General features: G+C 42.5%; 1 protein-coding gene across 2 annotated transcripts; it reads left to right on the top strand.

The window, feature by feature from the left end:
* Positions 1-1,302: 1,302 nt before the first annotated feature.
* Positions 1,303-26,104, top strand: WNT3 (Wnt family member 3). Of its 2 annotated transcripts, none has more exons than XM_073607655.1 (5): positions 1,303-1,733; positions 12,277-12,518; positions 15,694-15,959; positions 19,770-20,254; positions 22,013-26,104. In XM_073607655.1, the coding sequence occupies exons 1-4, from the start codon at positions 1,726-1,728 to the stop codon at positions 20,247-20,249; spliced, it is 996 nt and encodes a 331-aa protein (XP_073463756.1). In that variant the 5' UTR covers positions 1,303-1,725; the 3' UTR covers positions 20,250-20,254; positions 22,013-26,104. The 2 variants fall into 2 exon arrangements, with proteins under 2 accessions (XP_073463756.1, XP_073463755.1); XM_073607654.1 differs by lacking the exon at positions 1,303-1,733 and adding an exon at positions 5,906-6,085.
* The last annotated feature ends 247 nt before the right edge of the window (positions 26,105-26,351 follow it).

The raw sequence follows: 26,351 nt of genomic DNA, 5'->3' as shown, positions 1-26,351 counted from the left end.
ACCCTCTGTGTCCCCATTGTCATATACACCCAGGTCAATATTTTCACATGTTCTGGGCTTGTCCTAGGATTGCTGTTTTCTGGTCAGATGTGTTTGATCCTAATAATCTCAAGCTTCAGTTGTCCATTCCTGTGTCTCCGGAATTGGCACTACTGGGGATCCTATGCCAAGAAAGAAACTCTTTGTAACTGGATTTCTATTGTCCTCCCTGCTGTCTGGTCTTGGGAAGCCACATTTGATGCTGCTTTGTCATTGTATGAACTGACATATCAACCGTAGCTGTCCATCTTACTGGTTGCAAGATAAAGTAGTCTGGCGCCCCTGGATGTCCCAGTAGGAAGTACTACTGTGTGGGCCTTCTTGGTTCTTTGTGTGAGGAAGGGAGGCACCCCTTTTGTGTCACCTCTTGCCTGACTCCCACCAATCACCCCCCCCATCCTTTTCCCGTGTTCCCCTTTCATCTTCCTTTTATGTTTTTCCCCCGGATGTTATATTTCCTTTGAGTTGAAAGGGTTCTTGATGCGCTAGACCTGTGTCATTTCCTAGTCCTGCATTGGATGTCTCTGTACACCTAGTAGTGTATAAGTTTGAGTTGCCATGACCTGTTGGACTGTAGTGTACTTTTTTCTGAACCTATCTATCTACTGTACCTTTTGTTTGCATTTACCATGTCAAATGCTTCTTGTAATACCATGTATTGTTTACTTTAATAAAACAATCCTGTTTGTTTAAAAAAAATATATATATATTAGTTACATTGGTTCAGCTTGGACAATATTAAGTATACATATTCTATACCCGTGGGACTGCTGTGAAAATGGAGAATCGCTACTAAAGTCACTGATACTACAGTAATCTCTGCGATCTTTTTTGGTCCTGTACACAGACACTATTCACAGAATGCCTTGTAATTTTTCTCAGTGAATGCAAAGTGTTCTCTGATTGCACAATGTGGAGTAGCCGGGGGATTACATCACGATCTCCACCTCATCCAATGCACTAATGATACCAGCACTTCATTTTAGAATCTGTGAGTTCTCCTTTGTTTCTCGGTAGAAGGTAGGCTGCAGAGGGAAGAAATGTTGGTTGTTGGTGGGGGTTTTTCCTGATGTATTTTTTAGCTGTCAGTGTTCCTTCTACACATTAAAAAACAAATGACTAGACATTCATCCCCAGGTCTCAATGCTCATAGGATGCTTCATTTGCTGCTGTTTTTTATGAAAGTAGGTTTTCACCTACCCTGTATGATTAAACCCATCAGATTTTTTTTTTTGCCTTTTGTGTCCCACTGGAGACATTTAACTTCTGGTCCTGTTGTCACAGCAGGAGGTGAGAGGAAATCTCTCCAAAGTGAGAGAAATACCCTTTTAGGCTGGGTTCACACTAGAGCACGGAGCGGCTTACAGCAGGGGTCCGGTGCATCTCCATTCACCGGTTCAGGTCTGATTTCAGCCCGAATTTGTGGCTGAATTCGGACCTGAAACGAACCGGAAGACGCACAGGACTCCCGTGCAAATCGCACCAGAGCCGCTCCGGAGATGTGTGAGCCGGTCACAGGCTCCTGACATGCAAATTGGATGCGGACCAAAACCACAAAAAAAACCTGACAACCCTATAACCCTTTTTGAAGGCTCTGGTTTCCTTATGGATTGTAATCTTTAAAACTGATGGCAGTAATATTTCCTATGGTTTGAAGCGGACATTCTAACAGCCTGGGCATTCCCAATGATAAGGTAATGTGGATGTCTGGGGTGTGTGTATGCTGAGGGATGATTATGGTCTCTTTTTAGTAGATCTGTGGCTCCTCTTATTCTGGTGTGTACTGTGCAGTGCAGGGGTTAATGAGACACTCCCCCCTAATTCTCTCGCTGTGTCTCTCTTCTGGCTGGTTGTCCTGCAGTTTCGGGTCTCCCTGGAGACGATCCCCGCAGGGGGCTTTTCACTTAGACTTAGGGGAATGCTTTAATTTCTCATCTTCCTGAAAATAGCTGCATATCCATCGGCCCACATAGGGCCAAACTGTAAATCACCAAGTGTGAGAGACTTCAGTTGCTCAAGAGCAACTCAGATTTGTATTTCTCATGTATCAGTGCCTCTACGAGAGAGCTGTCTGTGCTGCCTCACAAGGAACCAATCAAATCGGGGCTTTCAAAATTCATAATTTTACAGCAAAGGCTTGGCTGTGATTGATGACTTTGAGGACAATTGTTACATGAAGCATTTGGTGTTTTTCCTGAAAAGAAAACTTCATTTGTAGGACAGTGCAGAACTGTGTATTTTCCAACAAGCTCCATATGAAATTATTAGTTGTGAATCGTTACTTATGAAATAAAAAAAGTGAAACACAAAACGTGCACAGGGTGTACACATGGTCCTCCTCCAAAGAGAAAGGACCCTAGCCTTGATCCCCCAGGGCGTTAGGCTCCAGACGGGGACTGGGGTACTTCACATGGTCCATCTGGCCGAAACTAGATGAACCCTGTTCTCTGTGAGGTCTGCCGAAACAGACCACCCCAAGTACTAGGTGGGGCTCCCCCGAAGGGAGACCCTATGAGAGTGGGCGAACCAAGCCAGAAGGCCATGTCCACCCCCTGCCAAGATGTTCAGAGCAGGCCAGAGGACCTACATCCTACCAGTCAAACATGAAAAAGTGTACATCAACAAAAAAGTGAAAGTGACACAACAAGCACAAATAAATAAATAATGTGGGGGGGGGGGGGAAGTAGAGGAGAAGTGGAAGGTGACATTGCGCATTACAATGTCCAGCCCTTTGCCCAGGAATAAAAAATTCCTCTGGTCCTAGCCAAAAGGCTTGGCCCTAGAGGCAGGTGTGAAAAAAGTGTGGAAGTGCAATGACCTTGGTGCCATAACTCAAAGTGACCCTCATTCACAGTGAGATTATGGCACCCCTGGGCTGCCACTCCAGGGGCACACACACAGGCTTTTTTCGGGACCCGGCCTTTGGCCAGACCAGCGGAGCACCCATCCCCACCAGGAGTACCCTTCCGGCTTTCTCAGGGGAAATCTATTGCCGGCCTCCAAGTTCGTTAGGACACTCCGGGTTCGGTTCGCACCGGTACTAACCATCTAGGTACTATTACACCAGAGGATTTGCATGGCCACCACCTCAACCTCCACCGTAGTTGGGGCAGTAACACAGCGCCTCCTCTTGGCAACTGATAAGAACAGATTGATCTTAGCCAAAAGGGCAAGATTAACCTATAACTTTAGCTGCTATCTCAGGATTGACTGATCATTTTGGTATACAGTTTTCTCTGAACACAATCATGGTGACGTGACATTTCATCATATGCTTAGTGAGAGCACGTTTGGATAGAATGGGGAGGGCCTGGAACCATTTCTTGTTGCTTTCTGTGACCCCACTGTGGTGATTTCTAATAACAGGGGTCACCTGGATAGGAAAATACATACAGCAGTCAAAAAGCAACAATGATTCTAGTCCTTCCCCCTTTACCAAAAATATGTTAATACAACCCTAGGGGGGGCATTCACACATTTGCATGCAGTAAATTGGAAACAACATCCATAATACTTACCCCTGCTTCAACAGTCTGAGGTCCCTCATTGGCACCGGCATCTTCTACCTGGCTTGTTACAGGTTTGCATGTGATGCTCAGTGTATATTCTAAAGAAGACTGTGAGCAGGTAGGTACATTTATTTTATTGCAGAAGAGACATTGCATGTCCTTTCTGCAATACAGAACCTGTCTGCTTGCAGTTTTTTAACCACTTGTCGACCGCCTAACTGGGAATGTACAGTACATCATGATTTTGTTGTGATGGCAGCAGCTAGCTGCCAAAACCCCCGTATTGTTGTTTCCCTTAGGCAGCCGGCTTTCAGATAAAAGTGGTCGAAGTGGCTGATTTGCTAAGAGATTACTTTTATAGGTGGCGGGAGAGGTGCCCCCCTCCTGCCGCTTCCCGGTAGTTTCCGAGCTTACCAGAGCCGTCGGTAAGCCCGGAGCTCATCCGAAGCGGCCCATAGCTAGGCAAGAAGTCGAGTGAGGGCAAGATAGCCCCCTCTTGGCTCTATGCCCCTAGAGGACCGAAGCAACGTCAGACTTCACTTCCAGTTCTCGGACAGATAGACAGGATTTTTTTTTCCTTAAAGTCGAATTGTCTTCTTTTTTTTATCTGCTTTTAAAGGTCATGCTGATTTCTATTTGAAGGGATGTTTACATTCCTTGTATAAGGAATAAAAGTGATAACAAAATAAATAAAATAAAGAGACAGTGTAAAAATAAAAAGTAAAATAAATAAGAAAATATAAATAAATTTAAATCTCCCCATCCCTCGGTGATTGCGCACAGAAGCGACCGCATATGTAAGTCACACCTGCATATGTAAATGGTGTTCAAGCCACACATGTGAGGTATCGCCTTGATAGTTAGAGATAGAGCAATAATTCTAGCACAGGACCCCCTCTCTAACTCTAAACAGGTAACCTGTAAAAAGAAAAAAAAAAAAATTGAAAGCGTTGCCTCTGGAGATTTGTCACCATTCCACGAGCGTGCGCAATTTTAAAGCATGACATGTTAGATATCTACTTACTTAGTGTAACATCATCTTTCATAGTATACAAAAAAATTGGGCTAAAAAAATATGTATATAATGTTTGGGTTTCTATGTAAGTTTCAAGCAAAAAATACTGACAACAAATGTCAGAAAAAGGCCTCCTTTATTGTGGACTTTAGTTCTGCCTTAAAGCGGTGTTCTGCCCCCATACGAAAAAATGTAAAGTCAGCAGCTACACATGCTGTAGCTGCTGACTTTTAATAATAGGACACTTACCTGTCCTGTAATCCAGCGATGTTGGCACCCCAGCCGATGTTTCCATCGGCTCTCAGGTGCTGCTGCTGCCATAGCCGGTAAGGGAAACCGGCAGTGAAGCCTTGCGGCTTTACAGCCGGTTCCCTACTCTGCATCCACTCTCTTATTGGCTCAACGGCGGGGGAAGGAGGAGGAGGGGGGCCAGACTTCTAATGTCAAAAACAAGTACCCGCTCCCCCCCCCCCCGAAAGGTGCCAAATGTGGCACCGGAGGGGGGGGGATACAGATAAGCTGAGTTTCCACTTTTGGGTGGAACTTCGCTTTAAGACTTGTGTGTTACCACACATTTTTGTGTGCTGACATGGGTTACATTACACGTCACCAAACACGTTTTCACCAAATAGATTTCTGCTTGCTTCCTGTCCCATTCTCATGGGGACAGCATGGGTACACAGACATCTATATAATCTTGAATGGTTCTAACTCTTTCTTGCTCCATCCAAAACACACATAAAAAAAAAGCCATAAGGTTTGCATGGATTGGGGTTCTATTGAGCCTGGGCACTACGTAGCTGTGACCCTCCCTATGGCATAGAAATGAGGGCCGTATTTTTTAGAAAACTTTGCAGATCATCATGCTTTTCAAGTTATTCATAATCAAACCTTTTTTGTAGAACTGTACTAGTTTTGTGAGATGTAAACCACATAAGGTACATTTGATAGAGTGTACAGTGTGACAATGTAAGATAACAATGTGATCAGTAAACAATTGAGTGAAAGAGTCCATGAAAGGTTACGTGTGATTGGCTGATCTAGGCTGCGGCATTTAATTCTCATTACTGTTGCTCTTTGCACTGACTTTATCCTGAAAGATGTGACAGAATGAGATTTGGAGACATGAAAGGGCATAGAGGGGAGATAAGTAGGAGGCTGGATAAAGAAGTATTGTTGAAGAAGGAGGGGGCACTTTGATTGACTGCTCCCTGTAGGGAGGATTCTCTTACCTTGTCTCATGGTTCAGGGATTGGTTGTCTGGTGACATCTAGCTTCCCTCTCCTTGTCATGATCAGCAGGCAGGGTATAAAGTAGCCAAAACCTCCTTTCCCCCCCCCCCCAAATAGACACTCAGCAAGAGGACAAACCGAGCTTCTCATGGGATGCCCCCTACTTCTCCAGCAAGGTCTCCTGCCTTTCCCAACGCACAGCGCTCTCCCCCCATGGGCAGGCTCCACATTCTGCACTTCCTGTGGTTTTTCGCTGCTGTCCCCGTCTTGGCTGGTTACCCTATTTGGTGGTAAGAGATCACCTACTACTTCTATTGATAAGCCTTCTGCAGGGGTCCTTATGACTCCTCAAGGGTCATTTTCCTTGCTGTAATACATTAACAATAACTGTTTTGTTTTTAACAAGTGTACATAAAAATGTGATTAGTTCAGTGTTTTACACTGGGAAGAACTTTAGATATGATGTAAAAGCTCCTGTTTGGTGCTTGTGTTTGCAGGCCCATGGGGTGCCTTGGCAATAAATGTACACACTTTAAAAGGCGACACACACCGGTGGGTACTGGTAAACACTAAGGTATTGTATAAAGATGTTTTAATACCTAGCTCCAATTTAAATATACCAGAGAGGCATTTTATGATTGCCTGTTGCACATCTTGGTTCCTTTTGTCATCAATGTGTCCCATCATGCTATTGTGCTTTTTTTTCCCTACATATAATTCAATCAACATCCTACATACCCACATACCTGAGATCTGTAACTGTCACTTCTCAGGTGTTTAGCAAATTGGCCATGGTTGTACAGAAAGCATCGTCCTTGAAACAGAAAACGTCTTTTCATTTAAACATGCAATCGCAGTTCCCCAATACTGGGGAATTCTGTATGTCTGTTCGATAATTAATTTTGTGGTTTTGATTGTGCTTATTTATTGTGCACATTAAACATGCAAAATGGGAATAAAACATGCCCGCTGTACCACCTCCATTCCAGGCAGTGTCCCAGGCCCTGTCACTTTTGCTGGACAGCTTGGTCTGCATTTAAATGTAAAGAAAAAAAATTAAAGTACATTTTTTTTACATTAAAAAAAGGGAATTCATAAATGTAATACTATGATGACATGTATTAATACATATCAGAATATAATATTTTGAATGTAATAATGTCTTTTAGCATGTATGCAGGATCATAATTGAAGGGACACGGTGTTAATGTATGTTGGAGGGTTGCTATAGAACAAATAAGGAATATGTTAGCTTATACTTGCCCTCAGGATTGCCCTTTTGTTGTAACTTCCCAGCTGATACAGATTCTACATTCTACTGTTGAAAGCTTTAACAGTAACAGCACTGTCAAAAGTTATTTATTGTTACTGTATGGCAGACATTTCATAAAGTCAAATAGTGTATTCAGAATTCTAGTATCTGTTCACAGGTGATTGTCTTCCTCTCTGTAGGCTCAATTCAAAGCTTACAAACTAGGATAAGTAACCTTATTTTGAAAAAAAATTTTATTTTCAGTTGAGTTAAAAGAAATTTGAAAATTACAGTCACATGATTGAAAATATAATGCATTTAACTGGCGTTTAAGGCTTTGTAAATTGAGCATTCTGTGTTTCATGGTCTGATGTAAATGTCTCAAATAGTCAAACTGGAAGCAATAACTGTCAATTTTATTGTATTTTCTACCGTATTAATATGGATTTTTTTTATTAGGAAATAGTCCTCCCTAGGTAAGGGGTGCATAGATTTCACCAGCTGCACATTTAGTTGCAATGGAAAGATCTTTTTCTGTATTGGGATTGTGTCAGTAAAGATGAGTTTTTTTCTGTCGGAGTATCAAATAAGCTCTGCAGATTCTTGTAGGCTGGACATTCTTGCATTGGAATTGGGATGGTGTGATTTACAAACCTTTGATCAGTATGAAAGATTTTATCTAGTAGCTTATGGTATTTCTCTCCTTACTTATAGATTGTTCTCCATGCATGGTCTTGTACAGGACTATTCCAAAGTTGTGTGGCTTCAGTTATTTAAAGGGTCAGACCACCCAAAGCTGATATTTCAGTGTTTAGTAGATTCTGGAGCATTGAACCACCTAATAGTTACTTAAATCTCTTGGGGATTCTATTGGTGGGATGTCTATGCTGTAGTTACGGGGTCAACACGCCTGCTGTGGCCATTATGAGGTTCCACTCTCCCTGTTGGGTGTTTTTATGTATTTTTTATTTTCTGGAGAATGCAATAGGAGGAGCTGAAACACAAAAGGGTGGAAGGGACCATCGACCACAGAATTCTCACCAGCTGCAGAGAGCTCACCACTTGATCACATATAATATTCCCATTGCACACATTCCTGGAACCTGGCAAGAAAGAAGTGTGCTGCAGCAACTACCAGCTGTAAATTGTCACTGTACATATCACCAGCACACCGTGGATCTTCAAAAAGAAGCCCAAATGTCTAAAGTAATCACATCACAGCAGTAAGGGCCGGTTCACACGGCTGCGAATTCTATTGCGAATTTGAGCTGTTTCGTTCGCTCAAATTCGCAAGTCATTTAAATAACATAGTTTTCCATTAGTGCCGTTCACATCAATGTGTTGCGAATCTAAGCTGCGTACAAAAAGGGTCCTGTGCGAGTTTGATCTGTGTGTGATGCAAATTCAGCTCCATAGATGGCAAGATTCGCCAGAACACATAAAGAATTCGCAATGAAAATTTGCAACGCAATCAGATCGAATTTGCACAAAATTCGCACCACAGCAGTGTGAACCGGCCCTAAAGGTGCAACATTTTAGGGGCCACCAGGACCCGTTTATCAGGCACTGTCTGGGTCCTTGCGAGACATAAGAAGATGATGGGTTGACTTAACCTGGCTGCTTCCATTCAAAGCTGAAGTCTCCTTGTACTGATTGTCTCCCTGGAAATTGTCTCTGAAATGTAAATTCATTGTTGTGAATGTTCACATGTGTGCTGAAATAATTTTATTTAGTTTTTTGCTGTCTGCATGACCATTCAGGAATATGTACAGCACAGTGCATACTTTAATTCTTTACCCATTTGCCTACCAGGCCCTTTCACCCCCTTCCTGCCCAGGCCAGTTTTCAGTGCTGTCGCAATTTGAATGACAACTTTTTTGAGACCGTTGGAGCTTTCTTTTGGTGGGATTTAATCACCACTGAGTTTTTTATTTTTTGCTAAACAAATGAAAAAAGACTGAAAATTTCGAAAAAAACAAAAAACCTTTTTCTTCGTTTCTGTTATAACATTTTGTAAATAAGTAATTTTTCTCCTTCACTGATGTGCGCTGGTGAGGCTACATTGATTGACACTGATGGGCTGCACTGATAATCATTGTTCTAATTATCAGTGCAGATGTCCCCACTGAGAAAAGACGCTTATAGGCTCTCCTCTCACGCTGTCAGTGTGAGGAGAGGAATGCCGATAACTGGCACTTCCTATTTACACTGTGAACAGCTGTGATTGGACACAGCTGCTCAAATAGTAAAGAGCCTATGTCATAGGCTCTTTTACTGTGATTGGTGATGCAGTGTGTCCAGGCGAAACACTTCGCCACTGATTGCCACATTGCGTGCCCCCGGGGACACGCACAAGCGGCCGTTCTGCAGGACGTCATATGACGTCCTCTCAGAACGATGAAACCCCCGGCCAGCCATCAATCTGCTATAGGCCGGGTGGGAACTAGTTAAGTGTAAGAGCATCCAAAACATTTTCTGGGAAAGACTCCTTTGGGGAAATTGCCCCTCACTTCCTGTCTGACACAACAGATTCACCAACAGGAAGTGAGGGATAATCTGCAAAAGTAACACAGACCGAAATAAAAAGCTGACAGAAAAAGGTTTCACTAAGATAAGAATTGAGGGGAAAATCCTTCTGGGGTTTGGGCTAGAGATACCCTTTAAATAAAAAACCTTCTATGAGGGTTTGGTAATTATTCCCTCACCTATGTAACTTATCAGTTTCTATAGTAGACTATGGAATACATATGTGTAGGCTTGCTTTAGAATGTCAGCAGTGTTGGTTAGTATGTCATAAGTGCATAACCTAACAGAGCAAACACAGAATAGGAAAGTGTTAAAAACCAGAAAGCCATGAAGAAAAATGGTAATCAGGATTTGGTTGCTATGGGTGACGTCTCCACTCTTCTATTTAGCACTGGTGAGTTCTGGAATGTTTCAGAAGTCAGAACAGATATTAATATCCCATGTAAAGGTTTGATTGACTTATCGTTCTCTTTTGTAAAGAGTTCTTACCATATGGATTAGGTAGCCATGGTTGCTACATTGAAATAAAGTTGTGATGTGTTTTTTTTTTCTCACTGATTTATTGAATATCTGCCCAGTGTTTGAGTCATTGTAGCACACTGGTCCATTTACATTTCTCTGCCCAAGGAGGATTACACTGGTACCCAGCTGGATGACCTGGAATAAGTTACCACTAGGTAATATCCGGGGCATCTTAATCTCTTGTATTGTTTGAGGATTAGGCTGTAGGATGAGCTGTATTGTCTGGTGTGGCTCTGTCTGGGTTAACGGTAAGGAGGATATGGGGGTCTTAAGTCTTTTGTAATGAGGTCTCCCCGAGGAACAGAAGAGGAGACTCACTAATGCATGGAGTGTGTCCGGTTCCTAGAGATGTTTTATGGAGGGCAAACACAAATCCTCAAATGTATTTATTGCAAGGTTAGTCCTGGAACATCAATGGAAGAGTCTGGGGTGTAATTTAAAGAGGCATTAAAGACCAAGGACATCAGGAAATAGATCTGAATACAATAATATGAGAGCACTTGTTGGAGTTGATTATGGCCTAAGCACTGAGTGTGAAGACTAAAATGTGACTGACAACCCCTTTATGAGTTTGTCTTCGTCTGAGCAGACAGTGCCCATATCCCCTATGGAGGCCCATAGCTGGGAAAGCTATTAAGGAAGTACTATAGGCCAGATAAATCAATCGTAAATTTACAAATTATCAGTTAAATCTCAAACACTTCTATTTTCTGTGTCCTTTTGGGGGGGTTTCCCTTCACTTCACTTTCACTTCATGTTCCCCTGTTATCTAAACTGGAAGAAGGGGAAATCACTCCAACAGACCCAAATAGTAATACAACTTTTATTTTAGTGGTTTAAAGAAAGATTTGACCCTCTTATGGATTTGTATTGCTGTCTACATTCTACTGGAGACATTACCTGCACTTCCTGTACACTTGATACTTTAGCAGGTTTTTATTGCTGTCTATGGTCCATTGAAAAAAGATCTACCCTCACTCATCAAGGTTTTGTCAGGTGTACCAATCACCTGACTTCCTTTCCCTATGGTACTGTGGTCACCCAGACTCTGATTATAATTCTTCCCTGCTCTACAAACAAATGGCCACTGCCCTCACCTATAACTGGCCTTTGCAGCAAGGAGCACATGGAAGGGCAATGCATGCAAAACAAAACCAAAGAAATTCCCAGCTCGACTTACCGACCAGCCTGCAACCAACCAAATTATTCTGTCTAACAGTATACGTTAAAAACAGGGGTTTTTAAAGTCCCCTCACCAGTATTCCAACAGTACAAAGAAATGGCCATTGCCCCCACCTATAACTGGCCTTTGCAGCAAGGAGCACATGGAAGGCCAACTCATACAAAACAAAACCAGAGGAATTCCTTGCTCAGCTTCCTTTCTCTACCCAAATTAATAATCTGAAAACACAACAAAAAAGTCTAAGCAATGTATTATTAATATGAATAGAGGCACGTATAAATAGCTGTTTGATATGGTTTTTTATTGCTTTATGTTGTGTTTTTATAGATCTTGGTTCAATGGTGTTGGAGCACTTGTATTAAACCAAAGATAACAGGGAACAGGTCTTAGATCAATGTTATTGCAGCACTTGTTGGCGACCAGGGACAATGGGGAACAGGTCTTATTTCAATGTTACTGGAACACTTGTATGGGATCAGGAACAAAGGAAAACAGATCTCAGTTCAATTGGAAGACTTGTATGAGACCAAGGACAATGGGGAGCAGGTCTCAGTTCAATTTTATTGGAACACTTGTGGGAAACCAGGGACAATGGGGATCAGGACTCCGTAAAATATTGGTATAAGTGGTTGTAAACTAAGATTTTAATAAATTGGTAAAAAGCAAAGAAATAGTAATAAATGGAAACTTGTCATGAAAGCCATATTAAGGAAATCACTGCTGACCTTTCCTTCTGAAAGTGCTATTTGACTAGCTGTCAGGAGTTATAACCCTCACATAAGCATAAGGACATTCTTCATCTGTCACATGTAAAGTCATCATGACAGCCAGGAAAATAGTATATTCAGAAAATGAGGTCAGCAATGCCTCAGGCGAAAGGATCATGCTGATAGAGACTGCAGTGACCGTTCTCAATACCGACTGGTCAGTGAAGGTGTGCATACATCTTATAGGCTGTCCTACTGACTCCTTACCTGTCTATTACTTTGTCTACATAGGTCTTTGGCACTGGGGCAGCAGTACAGTTCCCTCAGCTCACAGCCCATTCTCTGTGGATCCATACCAGGACTGGTGCCCAAGCAAATGCGATTCTGTCGAAACTACATTGAGATCATGTCAAGTGTGGCCGAAGGGGTGAAGCTAGGAATACAGGAGTGCCAACACCAGTTCAGAGGCAGGCGCTGGAACTGTACCACCATCCATGACAGTCTTGCCATCTTTGGACCAGTGCTAGATAAAGGTACGGCTTAGTGTTCTAACTAAAGCTGATTCTGCTTACCTTCACACTTGCCAGAACAGTAGAAAACGCAGAATGTGCTGTTAAATACGTCAAGCAAATAGAAAAACTGTAAAAACTTGTACTTGGGAGAAAAAAAAAAAAAAATTATATATATATATATATATATATATATATATATATATATATATATATATATATATATATATATATATATATATATAATATATTATTGTTTGACATAAAAAAAATATATCTATATAATATACTGTATATATGAGAAGCTACATTTTGATACTAATGGCAAAACAATCTTATTCATTTGTATTAATGCGTTAAATACATATTTCTGTGTATAGTTTGTGATTATATATGTGAGACAGAGAGAGCAGTCAATACATGCATGTTGTGCTTTTTTTTCACCACCTTATGGGTGGGGTATCTGCTAATTCTTAGAGTGCAATTTTTTCCATTTGATAATGAATATTCTATTTGTACTAATGAGTAATAAATAGAAAACTGCAGCTAATCATAGAAAATGCTGATTGATTTTGTAGGTCTGTTTTTACATGATCCAAATGAAGATGAGATTGCAGCACCTGGCCATAAACTTTATTTAAAACAGGAGTATAGCATACTCAATGTATTTGTCTAAATGTAGGATATTTATGGTGTCTGCATGCTGGCTTGACATAGTGTGTATGTACAAAACTGCCAGCATTCTTTATGTACACTTTAGTCACACTCTAAATACAGATTATCACTGGCTGCTGATCCCCCATAATGTTGGGCTGTGCAGAAGAGCCATGTTACAGAATCTTCTTGTCCGCCATTTTTAATATATATATATTTGTTTGTATGTAGGGGTTTTTCCCGTGTACGAAACACAGTCCCAGGCTGAGAGGCGAGCAGGTTCCCAGAGATGGCAGCATGTGGGTTTCGCTCTCAGGGAGGCTGGCAGCTCAGTAACACTGGCTGAATGAGTGAAATGGGCTTAGTGCAGAATGAAAGGAGTTTAAGCCTCCACCCCACTGAGAGGCTGAGAGGGGCTCTGGGCCCAGCAGGACTCCAGGACCATTCACACGCCCTTTCGCTGCTCCCCCTACAAGCAGGGGACAGCGAGCAGTCTGCGCAAAGTTGCCTGTTGCTACGGATCGGCAGAGAAATGGCAGTCTGGTCACAATCGGGTCCCAGGGACGTCCATCATTATGTCACTAATACACTGTGACACCAGAACACAAAAGGGGATTGAGCGTCCCAGCAGGTAACTGGCCACACTGGGAAAAGGAGGGAGATCTTTTTAATAAGAGGATTAATCCTTTTACGCCGTGATGCATAGATCTGCACTGTAATACCCCCACTGCTCTGGTCCAGCAACACAGCTCAGTGCAGTCTGCGCTCAGGGCATAGCAGGGCACATCTCTGAGCAAGGAGATGTGCTGGGACAGTTTTAAGTGAATATGAATGAAATTAAGAAAACTTGAAGTTATACTTTGCTTCAGTTGCCAAAAATTTCTTCTCAGTAAGTAATGTGCTGGTCTTCTCTCCTGCCTGCATGCACATCCTGCCTAGCAGGATTTCATTGATTGACAAACATTGATTTCATTTTGTGTCTCCATGTAATGCTTTGTGTTCTGGTGGAGAAGTTTAGTACAGGAGGGGGTCTGTACTGAACCAAGGGAAGCAGGTTTTGAATGTTGCAAGGGGGATCCATATAGAGCCAATGAGAAGGAAGTTTTGGATTGTGCATGAGGGGATCAGGCCAGAGCCAAAAAGAAGCAGGTTTGGGATGTTGCAGGAGGGGGTACATACAGAGCCCATGGGAAGGAAATTTTGGATGGTGCAGGAGGTGGTTTGTGCAGAGCCAATAGGAAGAAAATTTGGGATGGTGCAGGAGGGGGTCTGTACAGAATCAATGGGAAGGAAATTTGGGGTACATGGAGTCCAGAGCCAAAGAGAAGCAGGTTTGGGATTGTGCAGGAGGGGGACCGTACAGAGCCAATGGGAAGGAAGTTTTAGATGGTGCAGGAGGGGGTTCGTACAATCAATGAGAAGGAAATTTTGGATGTTGCAGGATGGGGTCCGTACAGAACTAATGAGAAGAACATTTTGGGTGGAGCAGGACTAGGTCCCTATAGAGCCAATGGGAGGAACATTTTGGATGGTACAGAGCCAATGGGAAGAGCATTTTGGGTGGTGCAGGAGGGGGTCTGTACAGAGCCTATGGGAAGGAAATTCTGGATGGTGCAGGAGGGGGTCCGTACAGAGCCAATGGGATGAAAATTTTGGGTGGTGCAGGAGGGGGGCATACAGAGCCAATGGGAAGGAAATTTTGGCTGGTCCAAGAGGGGGCCGTGCAGAGCCAATGGGAAGGACATTTTGGATGATGCAGGAGGGGGTCTGTACAGAGCCAATGGGAAGGACATTTTGGATGATGCAGGAGGGGGTCTGTACAGAGCCAATGGGAAGGACATTTTGGATGGTGCAGGAAGGGGTCTGTACAGAGCCAATAGGAAGGACATTTTGGATGATGCAGGAGGGGGTCTGTACAGAGCCAATGGGAAGGACATTTTGGATGGTGCAGGAAGGGGTCTGTACAGAGCCAATAGGAAGGACATTTTGGATGGTGTGGGAGGGGGTCTGTACAGAGCCAATGGGAAGGACGTTTTGGGTGGTGCATGAGAGCATAGAGCCAAAGCGAAGCACACAACACAGCAATTTTTTTTTGGAACTTTTATTCCCTCACAGGGTTGATGCTTTACTGTGGGCCAGTGGATAGCTTCTGTCTGCAAAAAAAGTAAATGATTGCTGACTGGACCAGGTTTATCAACATTAGGTTGTGTTGTAATGACCAGTCAGGTACTTTGAAAAAAAAAAAACAAAAAAAAAAAAAAGTGCTGAGGGATTTAATAAATCATATTTTCATTAAAGCCACATTACAACCAGAACCTATTTTTGCTGTATATAGAGGAGGAGAAGCCCAATAAAGTGTGTATTGCTGTCTGTGTCCACATTGTAGAGATCCCAACACTCCCCAGTGAGTCTGTACATAGTGATTTCAGCAGCTGCCCATTATTACAATTATGTCTTGCTTTTCCTTGTGTCTCTGATGTAATAGTGATGTAACAGCAATATAAATATGGTGTAACAGAGTGTGCCTTCTATTTGTCTCTTGAAGCCACGCGGGAGTCGGCCTTTGTTCATGCCATCGCTTCAGCTGGAGTGGCCTTTGCTGTGACCCGGTCCTGTGCAGAGGGCAGCTCCACCATCTGCGGCTGTGACTCCCACCACAAAGGCTCATCAGGGGATGGCTGGAAGTGGGGCGGCTGCAGTGAAGATGCAGACTTTGGGGTCCTGGTGTCCCGAGAATTTGCTGATGCCAGGGAGAACAGACCAGATGCCAGATCGGCCATGAATAGGCACAATAATGAGGCAGGAAGGGCGGTAAGAGAAATGCACGGTTATACACAATTTGGGTATTGTGGGACACTCGGCTAATTCTAAATAGCAGCAGATCTAATATACAGGTTGTCTTTATATAAAAGAACAATGAAAGGTAACTGTTCTAAAAGTATTAACCACTTAAGCACCGTACCATTTGGTTGGCCAAAGACCAGAGCACTTTTTGCGATTCGGCACTGCGTCGCTTTAGCTGACAATTGTGCGGTCGTGCGACGTAGCTCCCAAACAAAATTGACGTCCTTTTTTCCCCACAAATAGAGTTTTCTTTTGGTGGTATTTGATCACCTCTGCGTTTTTTATTTTTACACTATAAACAAAAAAAAAGCGACAATTTTGAAAAAAAACGCATTATTTTTTACTTTTTGCTATAATAAATATGCCAAAAAAAATAAAAAAATATTTTTTCCTCAGTTTAGGCTGATGCATATTCTTCTACATATTTTTGGTAAGAAAAATAGCAATAAGCGTATATTGATTGGTTTGGGCAAAATTTATAGCGTCTACACAACAGGGGATAGTTTTATGGCATTTTTATTAATAATTTTTTTTTTTTTTTTTTTTACTAGTAATGGCGGCAATCAGCAAATTTTTATTGTGACTGCGACATGGTGGACAGATCGGACAATTCTGGCGCTATTTTAGGACCATTCACATTTATACAGCAATCAGTGCATTTAAAAATGCATTGATTACTGTGTAAATTAACTGGCAGTGAAGGGGTTAACCAGGAGGGGGTGCTACAGGGGTTAAGTGTGTCCTAGGGAGTGGTTCTAACTGTGGGGGGGGGGGGGCTACGTGTGACAACACTGATCACTGCTCCCGATCACAGGGAGCTGATTAGTGTCATTAGGCAGAACGGGGAAATGCTTGTTTACATCAGCATTTCCCCGTTCTTCCTCTCCGTGAGATGATCGCGGGCATCCCCACAGACATCGAGTCTGCGGAACCCGCGATCATACTCACGAAGCTCGCGGCAGGGTTGTGCACGCGACCACACGGTGGCACATTTAAAGGGACGTACCTGTACGCCCATTTGTCTGTCCGTGCCATTCTGCCGACGTAAATGTTCGTGCGGCGGTCGGCAAGCGATTAAAGTGTACAGTCCATATTTGCAATACATGCACCTTTCCCCGTGTGTTTTGTCTCTTTAAAAACTCTGCAAGTGCAGAAAAATGTCTGTCTGTCTGCCAAAAATCTATTGAGCTCTTCAGCTTTACCTGCATTGCCCTGTGTGCTGCAAAAGGCTGATACACAGATGGGATTTGTTTTACCTTCCCTCACTACCTTATATACAGTGAAGGAAAAAAGTATTTGATCCCCAAATGACAAAGAATTGATCAGTCTATAATTTTAATGGTAGGTTTATTTTAACAGTGAGAGACAGAATAACAACAAAAAAATCTAGAAAAACGCATTTAAAAAAGTTATAAATTGATTTGCATTTTAGTGAGTGAAAGAAGTATTTGACCCCTTCTCAAAACATGACTTGGTACTTGGTGGCAAAACCCTTGTTGGTAATCAGAGGTCAGACGTTTCTTGGAGTTGACCAACAGGTTTGCACACATCTCAGGAGGGAGTTTGTCCCACTCATCTTTGCAGATCCTCTCCAAGTCTCCAACTCGAACCTTCAGCTCCCTCCACATATCTTCTATGGGATAAGGGTCTGGAGACTGGCTAGGCCACTCCAGGATCTTAACCGCTTGCCGACCAGCGCATGCCGATTTAAGTCGGCAGAATGGCACTGGTAAGCAAAAGGGCGTACAGGTACGTCCCCTTTAAAAAAGCAGTGTCGCGGGCGCGCGCCCACCAATGTCTGCCGGGTGCCCGTGATCGTGACATGGAGAGGTAGAACGGGGAGATGCATTTGTAAAACGAAGCATTTCCCCGTTCTGCCTAATGACAGGACAGAGATCACTGCTCTCTGTCATCGAGAGCAGTGATCACTGTCCTGTGTGTTGAAGCCCAGCCCCCTCATAATTAGAATCACTCCCTAGGACACACTTATCCCCTTCACCAGCCCCTAGTGGTTAATCCCTTCACTGCCAGTGTCATTTACACAGTAATCAATGCATTTTTATAGCACTGATCGCTGTATAAAAATGACAATGGTCCCAAAATAGTGTCAAAAGTGTCCGATCTGTCCGCCATAATGTCGCAGTCCCAATAAAAATCGCAGATCTCTGCCATTACGAATAAAAAAAAAAAAATTAAAAATAAAAATGCCATAAAATGATCTCGTTTTGTAGACGCTATAAATTTTGCGCAAACCAATCAATATACGCTTGTTGCGATTTCTTTTTACCAAAAATATGTAGAAGAATACATATCGGCCTAAACTGAGGAAAAACATTGTTTTTTTTTTATATATTTTTGGGGGATATTTATTATAGCAAAAAGTAAAAAATATTGCGTTTTTTTCAAAATTGTCGCTCTTTTTTTTTTGTTTATAGCGCAAAAAATAAAAACCGCAGACGCGATCAAATACCACCAGAAGAAAGCTCTATTTGTGGGAAAAAAGGACATCAATTTTGTTTGGGTACATCGTCGCATGACCGCGCAAATGTCAGTTAAAGCGACGCAGTGCTGAATCGCAAAAAGTGCTCTGGTCCGGAAGGGGGTAAAATCCTCCGGGGCTGAAGTGGTTAATGTACTTCTTCTTGAGCCACTCCTTTGTTGCCTTAGCCGTGTGTTGGGGTCATGGGCAGCATTCCTTCTCCTCCTCCAAACACGGCGAGTTGAGTCGATGCCAAAGAGCTTGATTTTGGTCTCCCCTGACCACAACACTTTCACCCAGTTCTCCTCAGAATTATTCAGATGATCATTAGCAAACTTCTGACGGTCCTGTACATGTGCTTTCTTGAGCAGGGGGACCTTGCGGGCGCTGCAGGATTTCAGTCCTTCACAACGTAGTGTGTTACCAATTGTTTTCTTGGTGACTATGGTCCCAGCTGTCTTGAGATCATTGACCAGATTCTCCCGTATAGTTCTAGGCCGATTTCTCACTGTTCTTGCGATAATTGAAACTCCACAAGGTGAGATCTTGCATAGGGCCCCAGACCGAGGGAGATTGACAGTTATTTTGTGTTTCTTCCATTTGCGAATAATCGCAGTCACCCTCTTGCCAAGCTGCTTGGCGATGGTCTTGTAGCTCATTCCAGCCTTGCATAAGTCTACAATCTTGTCCCCGACATCCTTGGACATTAAGAGTGTGCTCCTAATCTCAACTTGTTACCTGTATAGAAGACACCTGGGAGACAGAAATCTTGCCGATTGATAGGGGATCAAATACTTATTACACTAATTAAATTATTATTATATTGTAGTGACATCAGTCCCTGTCCTCAAGGAGCCTACACTCGAAGGTCCCTAACTCACATTCATATACACACATACTAGGGCCAAATCATACAGGAGCCAATTAACCTACCAGCATGTCTTCGGAGTGTGGGAGGAAACCCACACAGGCACAGGGATGTTAATTTATATTTCAAAGTGGGCCAAGCAGCACCCTTATGAAATGTTATTTAACATTTTAGGTTTACAGGTATAAGTAGCTTCATTCCACCAATCGTTAGGTACAGGAGCACTGACATAGTGTATATAGAGAGCTATACAACATGCCTGTAGAGTGGAAGGGGCTGCCTATAGTGAAAGCATTAACGGGAGAACTTGGAACTTTAATAGTTCCTCAGACTGTAGAAGGAATCATTCTTCATAATTGTCAAGCAATATTTGCTTTTTTTTTTATCTTGTAACCTCACTTTCCCATGCCTGTACCTTTCTTTTTCACAGACCATCCTGGACCACATGCACCTGAAATGCAAGTGCCATGGTCTGTCTGGCAGCTGCGAGGTAAAGACCTGCTGGTGGTCCCAGCCAGACTTTCGAGCTATCGGTGACCACTTGAAGGATAAGTATGACAGTGCTTCTGAGATGGCCGTGGAGAAACATCGAGAGGCACGAGGATGGGTGGAAACCCTGCGGGCCAAATACTCATTGTTCAAACCTCCCACTGAGAGGGACCTTGTGTACTATGAGACCTCTCCAAACTTCTGTGACCCCAACCCAGAGACTGGCTCCTTCGGGACACGGGGGCGTTCCTGCAATGTGACATCTCACGGGATAGACGGCTGCGATCTGCTGTGCTGTGGAAGAGGTCACAATACCCGGACTGAGAAACGCAAAGAGAAATGCCACTGCATCTTCCACTGGTGCTGCTATGTGAGCTGCCAGGAATGTGTTCGCATCTACGACGTGCACACCTGCAAGTGACACAGGTATGTGTGAATGTCATCCACATATTGCTGGAACTCCATTATGTTTTGGTGTCAATTGTCCTATAGCCATTTAGTTGTCTTCCTATGGGGCCTAAGAGGTTGGGAAAGCAGATATATTTTCCTGTTTGCAAATTAAAGGAGAACACCAGGCACTGTAAAGTGGTATACAATAAACACCAGGCACTGTAAAGTGGTATACAATAGCAAAAGAGAGAAAAAAAGTAACTTCTGCGCACAGGTGGATCACCAAGTATAGTACATAAACATAGGCCTTGCTGCCCTCAAGGATGGGGATCCTAGTAAAAACCGAAACAAAAAGAAGACAAGGGCGCACCAGCCTTGTGCATTAACTTTTAAAACATTTATTAAATTAAAAATAGTAAAAGAAGTGACTCACAAGCGATTGGTGGAGGAGGCACAACATAAAATCGCACCAGTAGACAGTCTGCGATTTGGGATGAGCGAAAACGTTCCAGGGGTCGTGGAGGAACGCACAGACGTTGCAATCCGCTAACGCGTTTCGAGGGGAGAGTCCCCTCTTCTTCAGAGCTATGCAGTGCAACCTCCCTCGGCGAACCTCACCTATAAATGCCTGCAAGCCAATAAGACAGGGATGGGCCCATCCCTGTCTTATTGGCTTGCAGGCATTTATAAGTGAGGTTCGCCGAGGGAGGTTGCACTGCATAGCTCTGAAGAAGAGGGGACTTTCCCCTCGAAACGCGTTAGCGGATTGCAACGTCTGTGCGTTCCTCCACGACCCCTGGAAGGTTTTCGCTCATCCCAAATCGCAGACTGTCTACTGGTGCGATTTTATGTTGTGTCTCCTCCACCAATCACTTGTGAGTCACTTCTTTTACTATTTTTAATCTAATAAATGTTTTAAAAGTTAATGCACAAGGCTGGTGCGCCCTTGTCTTCTTTTTGTTACTGTAAAGTGGTAGTATAACATGTGCCCGTGTTTTTGGTTGTGAGCTCCAGTGCTATTTTATTGAAGGTTATCGGGACGGCTCATCGCAAGTGAGGGTCAGCTTCCAATTGTTGTGAAAGGGAGGTTAGTGCAGGTTTAACCACCATTGTTTGTAAAGGCCAGTTTGTTGTCCAGTACACCCAGGAAGTAATCAGTGTCGGGCTTCATTTCCTATTTACAGGTTAAAAAATTAATGGCATTGCTCCTTTCAAAATGGTGCAGTTAAATTTTGTATATAGAGAGATACATAGATCTAGCCATAATGTGTTTGCCTGAAGATTAGGATTTTAAAGGCTGAAGGAAAACTGCCATTGATAATTTAAAAAAAGCCAACCTGTCATTGCTTTATGAATCACTGAACTAGACCTATTACACAGTTCAGAGTTCCATATTCCAAGCCAGACACAGCCTAGCAACTGGAAGAAGTGGATTGGCATTGAGATGCCCTTTCTGTCATGACCGTTTTCCTTGAAGGGAAATTCTGAAAGTTTATTATCACTGAAGACTCTGAAGGAGACTCCACACCGATATTGGCTGCATATTGGTTTCAGAGCAGTAAGACTGGGTGGATTAGGTTTTATTGTGTGCAATATCAGATTTCCCTTGTGTCTGCACATTTATTATATATTCACGTGGTCAGAAATACAATTTGGATCAAAATACATCCAGAATTATTCTTGTGCAGTCTGCTTATCTGATCAGCGTAGACCATTAACAAGTCTATACATGCCTAAGTCCAGGAGTATTTACCAACTACAGCAATGTTCATTTGGATTTTCTGTTGTCCGCAGGCATAGAAGATAGTGGTGGCTCTGCAAGTACAGATGAGAACAGGATCCCAGATAATGGCTTTGTCAAGTTTTTCAAGACACTGGAATGTATTCCGCATCTGAGGTGACCCACAAAAATGTCTGAATATTGTATAAGAATGCCTGTAGTGAAGCAGTAAACACTTGCTGGGATAGGAGAGAAAGATATTATTTCCTCCAATATTGGTCAGTGACTAGTTCACTGTGATGGGTCAAGTAGTTCAGTGCCTATGGCCAGCTTTCAAATTTGACAACATCTATAGGAATTTGCATGAGTGCTGCAGATTTAGGGGTGATTAGGTTACCCTACAGTTTATTCCTATCACCAGTTTCTTAACTGTCAGGAAACATGATGCTTTACGGTCAAGTATGGTTTCATGCTATTTGCCTCTTACCATGGCAGTGAGGTAACCATTTATCTTATAGTCCACCAATGTGTGCTCAATGCGGCAAAGGGCTAGCTCAGTTCTATGTATCCATCACTGACAAGAGCTCATTTATCCAGATGATTTATTGCGCAGGTTCCTTTATTAAGGCTGATCTCCAACTTCCTTGTGTATTACAGTGTCCTCAGTACATTAACATGCAGTTCTCCTTTTTGAAAAATATTTTTTTTTTCTCGGCTGCTCATTTCACCCCCCATCTGTCCTGCAGAGACAGGAGAGCAATGAAATAATTAGTTTTAAAAAAATAAAAACTGCATGTTACTTTATTGAGGACAATGTAATGCACAGGGAAGTTTGTAGAAACGGTCAGTAAAGGTGGACTAACCCTTTAAATAGTTTGTTGGGCATGTTGTATCAACTGGATGCAACCTCAGTTATGTACAGTACAGTATACAGGGCTGTGTTTCAGTAGTGGGATGGGAACTTCTCATCCCACTCCTAGAACAAAATCAAGTTGGGTCGAGTTAAAAACTTCCTCTAATTGGAGAAAGTGAAGTCATCCACCTGCCTCAGCCAATCAGATGAAGCTTTGCATTCATTCATAGAATATAAAGCTTCCCACGAATGGATGAGTTATGCTCAGCCCGACTATTTTGTTCTGTGAGTGAGGTGAGACGTTTTATCTCACTACTGGACACTGTATGTACTTGAGGTTACTTACAGTTCGTAAAGCACACCTGTTAGAGCAGTAAATAGTTTGTTACAAACTATATAAAAGGACATTACATGTAGAGATCAGCTTTAAAGTGGTTGTAAACCCTTACAGACCACTTTGACCTACAGGTAAGCCTAGATTAAGGCTTACCTGTAGGTCCAAGAAATATCTTCTAAACCTACACGGTTTAGGAGATATTTGCAAAAAGACAGGCGCCATAGACAGCGGCACGCAGGCGCACTGAGCATGCCGCTGCTAACGGCAATATGCCGTTAGTGGTGGCTCCTGTGCGCATGCGCGGGAGTGACGTCATTGCGGCTCCGGCCAATCACAGCGCCGGAGCCACGATACCCGGAAAGAAGATGGACGCTTGGTAGCAGAGGGGACAGCGGTGACATAGCAGGCTCCTGTGTCAGGTAAGTGACACATAATGGGCTACTATGCGATGCATAGTAGCCCATTATGCTTTACCTTTGCAGGGAAACAAAGAGGAAGTAAACCCATCAGGATTTACTTTCTCTTTAAAGGCGCAGTCATCATTTAGCTTGATGCCTTTGGACCAGCATTTTCTGAGCTCATAAAAAAGGAAACTTAGCCTATGTATTTTACTTAATAACCTGAACATGTTAAATAGGAGGAGCTTGTCTAGTGTAGTAGGCAGGGTTTTGGCCACAGAGATCCCCGAAGTGAATAACATTTTGGTTTGCTAAAGCACTGTGTGGATCAACCATTATTCATTTTTAACTTTTTTTTTCCCTCCATTTCAGTACCACAGTAACATTGTATACATGCACTTTAGTAAAGCTTCAAGCTCAGGCACCTTTCTGGTACAAGATGACAACGTGGGGCCCCTGGATGGAGAATGCAAGTGGCCATTTCAATGCACCATATGCAGGCATTTTCCATTGTTGTCATCATAAGTATAACCTCCCTTACAAATGGCATGCAGCCATCACCGGAGCGCATGTAGGCAGGCAATGGCTGCTGAATAGCTATAATACTGGAATAAATAATAATTAAAAAAAAAAAAAGGTAAAAACAAGAATTGTATTTTAGTGCCATGGTAAAAGGTAAACAGCATAAAACATATAGGAACTAAAGAGTTGACATTCTGAGGAACCTGTTCTTTCTCTAGGAGTTAATGGTTTGGTGTCGGACACGAGCATAATATTGCCTTTTATCAGAAGGAAGGAAAAATTGAACTTTACATAAAACACTTCCAATCTCACACAAGAATGGAAGATTGTCTTCTTGACTCAGAGAGATGGATCGTATATTCACTCCAATGAGTGCAAAGTGGTGGGGGAAGGGCTTAACATTTTCTAGTAAAACCACAATTACAATTTAAGCCCAACTTCAGCCCAAGTTCTGGGTAGTCCAGAGAAGTCTGGTAAAAACTTTGCCCTTGCTTCTTTTATTGCTGTGTCTGCATTAGGGAGATCGCCCCTCATATGCTGTCCTGGTGTAGGAATATCACCAGGGGGAGGGGGAGGGTACAGGGAAAATATTGTAAGTTCAGACAAAAGCAGCAAGAAACATGTATTTCCAGCAGAGTGGGAAAAGACTGGAACTTCTCTCTTCTCTCTGTCTGTTTATTGCTGTTCGTGTCATCCAGTCCCTGTGCCACATGCCAATTCTTTTGTATGACAAGGACATGAAATTAGTTCACAGCAACTTCTTTTTCTTATAAATAGGCTGCAGTATGACTTCAACATTACCGATTGATTTACACTAACCACTTCTTTAAGAGCCCGTTCACACCAGCAGCGCGCATTATTGTGTAGCTGCATTGTACGGTTTACCTTTTCTTGTAACTTTTTTGAATTGTCACAAAAAGCATGTCCTACTTTTTCAGCGCACACCAGTGCAGTGGTAATAACTGAACTAATCTAATAGGACTTGAGGCAAAATTGCCTTATCTATACCTTTTGCCCAGCGCATCAGGTGTGAATTTGCCCTTAGGGGCCTGTTCACACCAGAATGTGGAGTGAAAAACATGCGTTCGTGTTCCACTGTGATCAAAATGCATTGGGTGTGCGATTTGCTGCAGGTGTCAATGTATTCTAATGACACCCCAATTGCAAACGCATCGTATTTGCCTGCACTGGATTGCATGGGACCAGGCATTCCAGTTCATGCACTACTTTTAATGCAATCCAGTGCAGTTTCAGCCTATTCAAATAACTAAAATTGAAAATTGCACAGGAATGTGAACCACCTTCCTATGTGTTTCCATTGTTGAACTGTCGTTTAAAAAAAAAAAAAAGTAGAATCAAAGGCAAAACTTTTTTTTCCCCATTTTGGATAGAGTAATGGAGAGTTATAACCCCTGTCAGTTTCAACTCAAATAAGGGGATTTTCTTTCACTTTCCCTCTTGATAACAGTAAACAGGACAAACAGAGAGTGTGAATCTCCCTAATGGGGGCACAGACAGCAATAAACCCTTATAGGTACCTCTCTACTCCAAAATCAAAGAAGTGGCTTTAGTTATACTTTTAAACATGGACCTGACTGCATCTTGCAAACACATTTCTGCATGGCAAATCATGACTGGTACTTGTAGTTCTAGTTGTAGGTTCCCACAAACATAAATGTGATCAATTGTTACGGGTTCAATTAGCAAAATGTCACCTCTATCTACAATCTGACATTCTCCCAGTCTGTTTAGTGGCCCAGTCAGTTACACTGAGAAACCATCACTTTTGTGTCTGCAGTCAGATTTATAACCAATCTGAAATTCATCCAGCTAAGATGAGAAAAAACAATCCCCAAAAACTGCTGAGGAGAGTAAAAGCTCTGAGCACAGCACAATTCTGTACTGCAATGCAGCATAACATGACACTGTATAGACTCCATACATCCCATACACAGCAAGGGTCAGATTTTATATACAGAATCCTTTTATATTTGTTATTTATTATACATTGTGTATATATCCTATATGAGTTAACTGAAATTATATATAATATATTATAAATATATATTTGGAAGAAAAATGTGTACTTTTTTATTCCGATATTACAGTAAATGTTTACATATTTGTTTTTGAACTCTGTTGCAACAGTCCTTTGTTATATATGTTCTTTGTTTTGACTATGCTACATACAGAAGAGGATTCTGCAATTGTACTACTTAATTTGTAGCAGAGTGTACCTAGGCCGGGTTCACACTGCCCTGACTTTAAAGTCGACATCCCAGCGCGACTTGCACACAACTTCT

This window comes from Aquarana catesbeiana, linkage group LG12, assembly GCF_042186555.1.
Source record: "Aquarana catesbeiana isolate 2022-GZ linkage group LG12, ASM4218655v1, whole genome shotgun sequence".
NCBI lineage: Eukaryota > Metazoa > Chordata > Amphibia > Anura > Ranidae > Aquarana > Aquarana catesbeiana.
The sequence above is the reverse complement of the archived record's forward strand: the minus strand, read 5'-3'. Positions and strand labels throughout refer to the sequence as shown.

Excerpts from the sequence above, each read along its gene's own strand:
- WNT3 (XM_073607654.1), top strand. The coding sequence starts at position 5,949 with ATGCCCCCTACTTCTCCAGCAAGGTCTCCTGCCTTTCCCAACGCACAG. Across the intron at positions 12,519-15,693 it reads TGGACCAGTGCTAGATAAAG|CCACGCGGGAGTCGGCCTTT; the intron begins GTACGGCTTAGT and ends TGTCTCTTGAAG. Across the intron at positions 15,960-19,769 it reads ATAATGAGGCAGGAAGGGCG|ACCATCCTGGACCACATGCA; the intron begins GTAAGAGAAATG and ends TCTTTTTCACAG.